The sequence below is a fragment of the Ruditapes philippinarum genome, unplaced genomic scaffold (assembly GCF_026571515.1).
Source record: "Ruditapes philippinarum isolate M1 unplaced genomic scaffold, ASM2657151v2 ctg5791_1_1_1_1, whole genome shotgun sequence".
In the NCBI taxonomy this organism is placed as follows: Eukaryota; Metazoa; Mollusca; class Bivalvia; order Venerida; family Veneridae; genus Ruditapes; species Ruditapes philippinarum.
In genome coordinates, this window is record NW_026858864.1 from 37967 (window position 1) to 47628 (window position 9662).

A 9662-nucleotide genomic window follows, 5' to 3' on the forward strand; every position below is an offset into this window, starting at 1 on the left:
CAAGTTGGACGTGTAAGCTGTATTCATTTGCAGTAAAAAACAATGTCATCAGCAAAAACCAACATACATATACATTGATAACTGGTTCAAATCACCCTCAGATAAATTATTTAAGTCTTAAAAATTATAAATATCATTGAGGAACAAAATAAAAAGTAAAGGTGAGAGTGGTTCCCCTTGTTTTAAACCAACACTAACATCAATAAATCTGACATATTCATGTTCGAAGACAATTCAACGCATGCTTTAACATTTGCATAAATATATTTCAACATTGTAATGATTTTGCAGCTAATATTTAATCCACAAAGCTTCACTACAAATTACTTGATAAATATTTCAGATCAAGTTAGTTTGTAAAATTGGTTAGGTATACAATATATATTAAATAGATTGTCAAAAATTCTGTTTTAACTAACATGTAATGGTGGTCGCTATACGTTTCCGTAATTTAGTTATTTAGTTATTTCATCATTTTTCATCTTATATTACAAGTGTGATAATATTTTTTCTCGATTTGATCTTAATAGACCGACAGATAACTTTATTTCACTTCGGTATATCAAAGTATACAACATAAAAAATGACATTACAAAGATACTATTTAGTTAAATACTTTTATGTGAAAATCTTATCTTTTAGATATTGTCATACATTTAACACGAAAATTAATATATCATATATCAACAATTTTTCACCATTTTTACAAATAATTATAAGAAGACCGGCACTGACAATGTCAGCAAATATGATACTACATATTCTTCGGTCTGTAGTAAATCCCAATAAAAATAGACCGGGAAAGACCGGAGACTGGAAGCGACCGGACCGGAGAATAGTATAATGTCAATCGCACTGTGCATAGTTACCTCCCTTATTTTCATATGTTTAACAACACCATTTGCTGTGTGGTAAACGGTAAAAGGGACCGAGTAAGAGTACACTTTGCATATTTAGCCCCGCCTATAAATTAAGCACGAATTTCTTATAAAGCGTTATCATCATGATTAAAATAGACTTAATCTATGGAAATCATCAGCGTCACTGTGAAATAATGCATATGCTTAATCCTCCTAATAAATTTATGCATATGTCTAGAAAATGGAAACAGGCTTTAAACTTCAGGACATACAACTGTAGAATAATGGTTTTTCATTCATATGCCTAATAATTTAATCAGCAGATGAACCTATGTTAGGATATCAAGTAAGATTATTATAGGATCATCTGAATGCACTTGTACACAATGTACACTTATGTTCATTAAAGCTATATGAGTAATCACATTATAAGAGGACCAAGAGATCATCTGCATGAACATATACTAGTTTTTATAGAAGATGCATGAGAGCTAGGTTAATGTAAGATGAGCAGGGAATCATCTAGATGTAAATATACATTAGTAGTGATGGAATATATATGAAGAAGGGTCATCTGGTCTTTAAGGTGTATAAACACTGTAGTTCTTAAAGAACATATGTGAGGGAAATACATATAAACATTTTTATTATGGAACAGATATAAGGGTAACTCGTAAGATGCCCAGGGGATTATCTAGATGTACATATACTATACTTTTCATGGAACAGAAATAAGGGGATCACGTAAGATTACAAGATCATCTGGATGTACATAAACTTTTTTTCATTACATATGTAAGGGGATCAAATAAAATGACCAAGGGATCATCTAGATGTACATATACTATAGTATTCATTGAACAGAAATAAGGGGATCACGTAAGATGACAATGGTATCATCTAGATGTACATATACTATAGTATTCATTGAACAGAAATAAGGGGATCACGTAAGGTGACAAGGGGATCATCTAGATGTACATATACTATAGTATTCATTGAACAGAAATAAGGGGATCACGTAAGATGACAATGGTATCATCTAGATGTACATATACTATAGTATTCATTGAACAGAAATAAGGGGATCACGTAAGGTGACAAGGGGATCATCTAGATGTACATATACTATAGTATTCATTGAACAGAAATAAGGGGATCACGTAAGGTGACAAAGGGATCATCTAGATGTACATATACTATAGTATTCATTGAACAGAAATAAGGGGATCACATAAGATGACAATAGCATCATCTAGATGTACATATACAATAGTATTCATTGAACAGAAATAAGGGGATCACGTAAGGTGACAAGGGGATCATCTAGATGTACATATACTATAGTATTCATTGAAAAGAAATAAGGGGATCACGTATGATGACCAGCGGATCATAAAGATGAACACATACTTTAGTTTTCATTAAAGAGAAATAAATAAGGGGATCAGGTAAGACGGCCAGGAGATCATATAGATGTACATACTCTTTTTCATTATGGAACATATATGAGGGGATCGCGTAAAATGACAAGGGGATCATGTAGATGTACATATACTATAGACTTCATTGAACAGAAATAAAGGGATCACGTAAGATGACAATGGTATCATCTAGATGTACATATACATCTAGACGATCCCCTGGTCATCTTACGTGATCCCCTTAATTATTTCTGTTCAATAAAAACTATAGCATATGTAAAATTAGATGAACCCCTGGTCATCTTACATGATCCACTTATATCTGTTCAATGCAAAATATAGTATATGTACATCTAGATGGCCCACTGGTCATCTTACGTGATCCCCTTATATCTGTTCAATGAAAAGTACGGTATATGTACATTAAGATGATTCCCCGGTCAACTTACGTTATCATCTGATATCTGTTCAATGAAAACTATAGTATATGTAAATCTAGATGACCCACTTGTCATATTACGTTATCTCCTTATATCTGTTCAATGAATACTAAAGTATGTGTACATATAGATGATCCCCTGGTCATCTTACGTGATCCCCTGATATCTGTTCAATGAATCTTATACTGTATGCACATCTAGACGATCCCCTGGTCATCTTACGTGATCCCCTTATTTCTGATCAATAAAAACTATAGCATATTTAAAATTAGATGATCCCCTGGTCATCTTACGTTATCCCCTTATATCCCTTTCCATAATAAGAAAGAGGACGTTGTATATCTAGATGATCGCCTGGTCACCTACGTGATCCAAATGATATCAGTTCAATGAAAATTATTTTATGTGTACAAGTAGATGATCCCCTGGTCATCAAGTACGTGACCCGCTGATATCTGTTCAATGAAAAGTATAGTATATGTACATGGTCATCTTACGTGATCGCGTTGTATCTGTTCAATGAAAACTATATAGTATAAACTTGGTCCTCTTAAAATGTGATTCCTAATATATTTTTCATATGAACAAAAGTATACATTGTATGTATATTCAGATGATCCTTTTGTCATCTAACTTGATATCCTCACATAGGTTCATATGCTGATTAAATCATTTGGCATATGAATGAAAGCACCGTTATTGCACGACTTAACACTTTAAAGCCTTTTTCCATTTTTATAAGACATTCGTGTATATTCATTTGGGGGATTAAGCATATGCACTAACATACAGTGACACTGATCATTTCCACAGATTTATAGTCTAATTTAATCATGATGATAACGCTTTATAAGAAATTCGTGCTTTATTTATAGGCGGGGCTAAATATGCAAAGTGTACGCTTACTCGATCCCTTTTTCCGTTTACCACATAGTCAGGCTTGAACAGTTTAGCAGTTTCATGATAAGTAAGTGTGAATTATTGATTAACAATTAAAAAAAATGATTTGATATATAAATTGTATTATGTTGTATCTTGTCAACCGTCTTTCTGGCTGGATTGGTAATTGTAAGTTTCTAGTTGTTTTTGCTATATTCAGATAATGCTGATAATTGGTTATAAAATTTTAATTAATGAATGAATTGGCTTCATACTTGAGCACAATGTCAATCCTTGTGACAAGACTTTAAAGATTTTTTTCCTTGCCTTTTATTATTCTCTTTTTGAGAGCGTTAAGGTAAAATTATTAATTTTACAAAAAGGCCAAAGTATCCAAATTAAGGGGCGTGAAGGTTTGCCCCTTTTTAAAAATTTTTTTTTTTACGTAAAACCCTTTGGAAAAAGACACGCTCGTCCAAAAATTATCTCGGTGTCTTTTGAAAAGTCTATTATTTGGGACCAATTGGGCCTACTTTTTTGGGGGACCCTTTCCCTATTTGCCGAACAATCATTTTTCATTTTTTTCCTTTTTTGGTTTTTTTATTTTAAATTTTTTTATTTCCCCTTAAAAAGAACACAGATGGCAAAACTGACTGTTTTGTTTTAGTCCCTAAAAGTTTACGGAGGGGGGTCCCCCACGGTTTACAGAAGGGGGAATTTTTGGTTAACGTTCTGTCCGTCAGTCTCTATGTCCGATCTTACAGGACAGTAATAATGGGGCTAGAGGGACAATAGGTAACTCAGTTTAACTCTGTTCTTTCTCTTTGATGTCATTCATTCCGTAATGCTTTTATGTGGCTATTTTCTTTTGAGTGGCTAAAAGAACAATAGAGAACCACATTATAACTGTCCCGTAAGAACTTCCATCTGTCAATCCACCAGTCCGTCTGTCTACAAAACTGGATCCCTGGATAACGCAAAATGTACTGAAAATATTTTTATGAAACTTGATATAAGGATAGATGGCAGTATGGAGATTATGCACGTCTTTTTCTTTTCTTCCTATGTTGAAAATTCTGGTTGCTATGGCCAAAAATAGACTGAAAATATGGCAAATTTTACACATAAACTGGATCCAGCGATAATGAAAAAGTACTGGAAATATTTTTACGAAACTTGAAATATGGGTAGATGGCAGTCTGGAGATTATGCATGTCTTTATATTTTCTTCCTATGTTGAAAAATTTGGTTGCCATGGCAACAAATAGGCTTAAAACATGACAAATATAACAATAATTGTGATTCGTCAAAAAGGGCTGGAAAATTTTATAAAACTTAAAATATGGATAGATGGCAGTATGGAAATTAAACACATCATTTTAATCTTGACTATAGGGTGTATATTGAGAGCCGTCATACTTAACAAACGTTGGCAACCTTGTCAAGATTTCTGATTCTAGTTTTTAGGCCTTTTCATTATAAGTTCTTTATATTTCAAACTTCAAATATAAGTTTTTGGTCATCAACCACATCATATGTGACAAGGTTTACAACTCTAGCACAAAAATTATCAGAATTGCCTCCCTTGAAAATAGAATTTTCATGAACAATTTTCAGAGCAAATGACAGTAGTACTAGGATTTCATGATCAGTCACAATGAAAGTGACCTGTGCAATCCAGGAATCTAAGCCATGTTGCCCAATTCACAGGACAGTACTGTAGCTATTGAGCTAACCAGATGGCTTAGGTTGTCATAACATTGCTATTTCTTTACTGATTTAATTTATTTTTAGACAAAAGAAACATTATGACAACAAGAGCACCGCTAGGCGGAGCATTATATGCCCGAAAGTGTTGTTTTTTTTTTAGTAAAGATGAAGCATTTGTAAGACATGGGACTAAAATAAAGTATTACCTCCTTCAAATAACAATCCTCCTTTGAAGTTTCAATATTGTGGTCCAAATGGAACTTTAAGTTAATGCCCCAGAAACTGTTTTCAATTCTAAGGTAAAAGTGACCTTGACCTTTGACCTTGTGAACCCCAAAATCATTAGGGTCTTTACCAATATGGACAATCATACTATGAAGTTTAAACACAGTAGGCCAAATGATACTTAAGTTATATTCCGAAAAACTGTTTTCAGTTTTAAGTAATAGTGACCTTGACCTTGTGACCCCAAAATCAATAGGGGTCTTCTACCCAATATGGACAATCATCCTATAAAGTTTGAATATTGTGGCTAAATGGAACTAAAGTCATGCTCAAGAAACTGTTTTCAATTTCTAAGTAATAGTGACCTTGACCTTTGACCTTGTGACCCCAAAATCAATAGGGGTCTTCTACCCAATATGGACAATCATCCTATGAAGTTAGAACACTGTGGGCCAAATGGAACTTAAGTTATTGCTGCTCCGGAAACTGTTTTTCAGTTTAAGGTCATAGTGACCTTGACCTTTGACCTTGTGACCCCAAATCAATAGGGGTCTTTTACCCAATATGGACAATCATCCTATGAAGTTTGAACACTGTAGGGCCAAATGGAACTTAAGTTTATGCTCCGGAAACTGTTTTCTGTTTAAAGGTCATAGCGACCTTGACCTTTGACCTTATGACCCCAAAATCATTAGGGGTCTTCTACCCAATATGGACAATCATCCTATGAAGTTTGAACACTGTGGGCCAAATGGAACTTAAGTTATGCTCCGGAAACTGTTTTCAGTTTTAAGGTCATAGTGACCTTGACCTTTGACCCCAAATCTATAGGGTCTTCTACCAAATATGGACAATCATCCTATGAAGTTTGAACACTGTAGGACAAATGGAACTTAAGTTTATGCTCCGGAAACTGTTTTCAGTTTAATGTCATAGTGACCTTGACCTTTGACCCCAAAAATCAATAGGGGTCTTCTACCCAATATGGACAATCATCCTATGAAGTTTGAACACTGTGGGCCAAATGGAACTTAAGTTATGCTCCGGAAACTGTTTTCAGTTTTAAGGTCATAGTGACCTTGACCTTTGACCTTGTGACCCCCAAAATCAATAGGGGTCTTTACCCAATATGGACAATCATCCTATGAAGGTTGAACACTGTAGGCAAATGGAACTTAAGTTATGCTCCGGAAACTGTTTTTCAGTTTTAAGGTCATAGTGACCTTGACCTTTGACCTTATGACCCCAAAATCAATAGGGGTCTTCTAACCCAATATGGACAATCATCCTATGAAGTTTTAATATGTGGGCCAAATGGAACTTAAGTTATGCTCCGGAAACCAAATTGCTAACGTTTTCAGTTTTAAGGTCATAGTGACCTTGACCTTTGACCTTATGACCCCAAAATCAATAGGGGTCTTCTACCCAATATGGACAATCATCCTATGAAGTTTGAATATTGTGGGCCAAATGGAACTTAAGTTATGCTCCGGAAACCAAATTGCTAACAGACGGACGGACGGACGGACAGACGGACGGACGGACGGACGGACGCCAGGGGGTATAACATAATATGTCCGAAATTCTTTCGGGCATATAAAAACCATATATATGTTAAATAATATGACATAATTGAATGCTGTCTTTCCTTGTTGATACTTGTTCTCAAGTTGTATTGTTTGTTGTTTTGTATTGTATTTTATAATTTTATATGTTTTATATTTCAGAAACTTGGTTAAATAAGGATGACGTTTGCTTGTCCATTGTGTGACAAGATTTTAACCAAAAAATATAGTTTAACTGTACACTTGAGATTCCACAAGCATGAGAGAAATTTCCACTGCAATGAATGCAAGAAATCTTTTACAACAGCAAGAATTCTAAATAAGCATAAACTTACACATGACAAAGTGTCAGAAGCCAAACTTTGCCAGATCTGTAACAAAGGGTTCAGATACAAGAGTGGTTTAGAGAGACATATGTTAATACATACAGGAGACAGATTGTTTACTTGCAAACTATGTGGAAAAAGTTTTATGTTAAGAGAGCATTTGCTTAGACATATGAAACTTCATGCTGTAGATGAAAAATTTGAATGTGGGATATGTCAATCAAAATTTTCCAAGAATATTCTCCTTACAAGGCATATCTTAATTCACACAGGAGAGAAGTCACTTAAGTGTGTGACATGTGGGATGCATTTGATAGATACAAAGAACTTTACACAAGATACTGAAAACCTTAATAATAATGACAACAAGGAGGAAATTGTGTTTAATTGTACAGCCTGTGAGGAGAAACTGAGTACCATGATTCCTGTTGAAAATCATAGGAAACTGCAGTCAAATGTTAGCTATCTGGTGTGTCATGTGTGTAAGAAAACATTCAAAAGGAAAGGTGGTCTTAAACAACATATGAAAATTCATAATGATGCAATATTCTATCCATGTAATGTATGTGACAAGAAATTTAAGAATACAAGTTGTCGCAAAAGACATATGAGAATTCATACGGGAGAAAGACCATTTTCTTGTAAAAATTGTTCAAAACGCTTTTCTGATAGTGGCAATCTTTCTAGACACTTGAAATTACATTTGTGAACCTGTTCTTGTCTTCATAAATTTAATAAGTATTTGAAGAACTTGAAAAGAGCAATTTGAAAGCTACTGGTACATCGATTCATACATGTACGATTAGAAATAAAGTATTTTCTCAAGGTTGAATCAATGTATTATGAAAATTTATTTTTTACATGAAAAAATTGTTTTGTAGGAGAACATTTTACTAAAATATTCTTCCTTGGATGTGTTTGACTTTAGAAAAATGAAAAAATTGAGCATGGCCCCGCTAATCGTTGGCTCTTTTGTTTAACTTGTGATTAGCATGACTCAGATGTCACAATTGGGGTACTTTCATACTCATACCTCTGATTGTTACATTAAATGTGATTGCTTCTACATTGGCTGTAGTATTAATAAGATTATAATGAATGTGCTAACAATGCATATTATTTGATGCTTCAAATGTTTAATGTGCATTAGGTTGCATGATAAAAGTCATGATTTTGATATAAAGTTCAGTAAAAATCACATAATTTATATAAAAATATTTTGAAAGAAAACAATCTAGAAGTGAACCAGGTTTTGATTTATTTCCATGGTAATGGAACCATTCATATAATAGTAATTAAGACATGATTTGTTTTACTTATTTTTAAGATATGAACTACATTTAATTAGATATTCTATGGATAAAGAAATAAAAATGCATGCATTTCTTTGCATCAAGAAGATATTTTATAATGATAATAAAGTATTTTATCAGGTCATTAACTTTTGTTTTGAAATATGTTTACTTAAGCCATATGGCCTACTTCATACTGATGCTCAACAGTGTAAGGGGATTAAATATTATCAATACTGAATAGATGTACATGCATTTATCTTTGGTTTGCAAAGTCTGTTATAAGCAACAACACAAGTTGTGGTTTTTAGCTCACCTGAGTTAGCTCATTGTGAGATTTTAGGATTGTTGAATGTCCATTGTCTGTCTTCCATCCACATTTAGTTCATTAACACTCTAGTGGTCACATGTTTGCCTCATTTGCCACCAAACTTGGTCAGGATGTTTGTCCCAGTCATTGTTCAGACAATTCAAATATGGGTCATCTGGAATAAAAAAACTAGGTCACAGAAGCCAAAACTAGAAAAATCTTGTTAATACTCTAGTGGCTACTGTTTGGGTCCAAATATCTTGGAAATTGCTCAGAATGTTTGTTTAATGATTTCTAGGCTCAAGTTTGAATATAGTCATCTGGGATCAAAAACTAGATCACACAGCCCAAATATAGAAAAACCATGTTAACACTCTAGAGGCTACTGTTTTTGTTCAAATATTGTGGAAATTGATCAGAAAGGTTGTTTGATTATTTCTAGCTCAAGTTTGAATATGGGTCATCTGGGGTTACACAGCCCAGATGGGAAAAGCCTTGTTAACACTCTGGAGGTGATAGTTTTGTTCTTAATATAATCATGTAGGGAACGTGTTACAGTATGCGCTTTCCGGATCAAGTTCAATTCCTTACAAGCAAAGCACAAAAACATTTTTAAGGAACTAAACTATTG

General features: G+C 33.8%; 1 protein-coding gene across 2 annotated transcripts; it reads left to right on the top strand.

Annotated features, from left to right (window-relative positions):
* The first annotated feature begins 3652 nt into the window (after positions 1-3652).
* On the top strand, positions 3653-8852 carry LOC132754517 (gastrula zinc finger protein XlCGF57.1-like). 2 transcript variants are annotated; one of them, XM_060745160.1, is made up of 2 exons: positions 3653-3691; positions 7266-8852. In XM_060745160.1, the coding sequence occupies exon 2, from the start codon at positions 7284-7286 to the stop codon at positions 8136-8138; it is 855 nt and encodes a 284-aa protein (XP_060601143.1). In that variant the 5' UTR covers positions 3653-3691; positions 7266-7283; the 3' UTR covers positions 8139-8852. The 2 variants fall into 2 exon arrangements, with proteins under 2 accessions (XP_060601143.1, XP_060601142.1); XM_060745159.1 differs by having other exon boundaries at positions 3661-3792.
* Positions 8853-9662: the final 810 nt, after the last annotated feature.

Bases quoted from the DNA above. Each gene is read 5' to 3' on its own strand.
- LOC132754517 (XM_060745160.1), top strand. From the start codon at position 7,284: ATGACGTTTGCTTGTCCATTGTGTGACAAGATTTTAACCAAAAAATAT.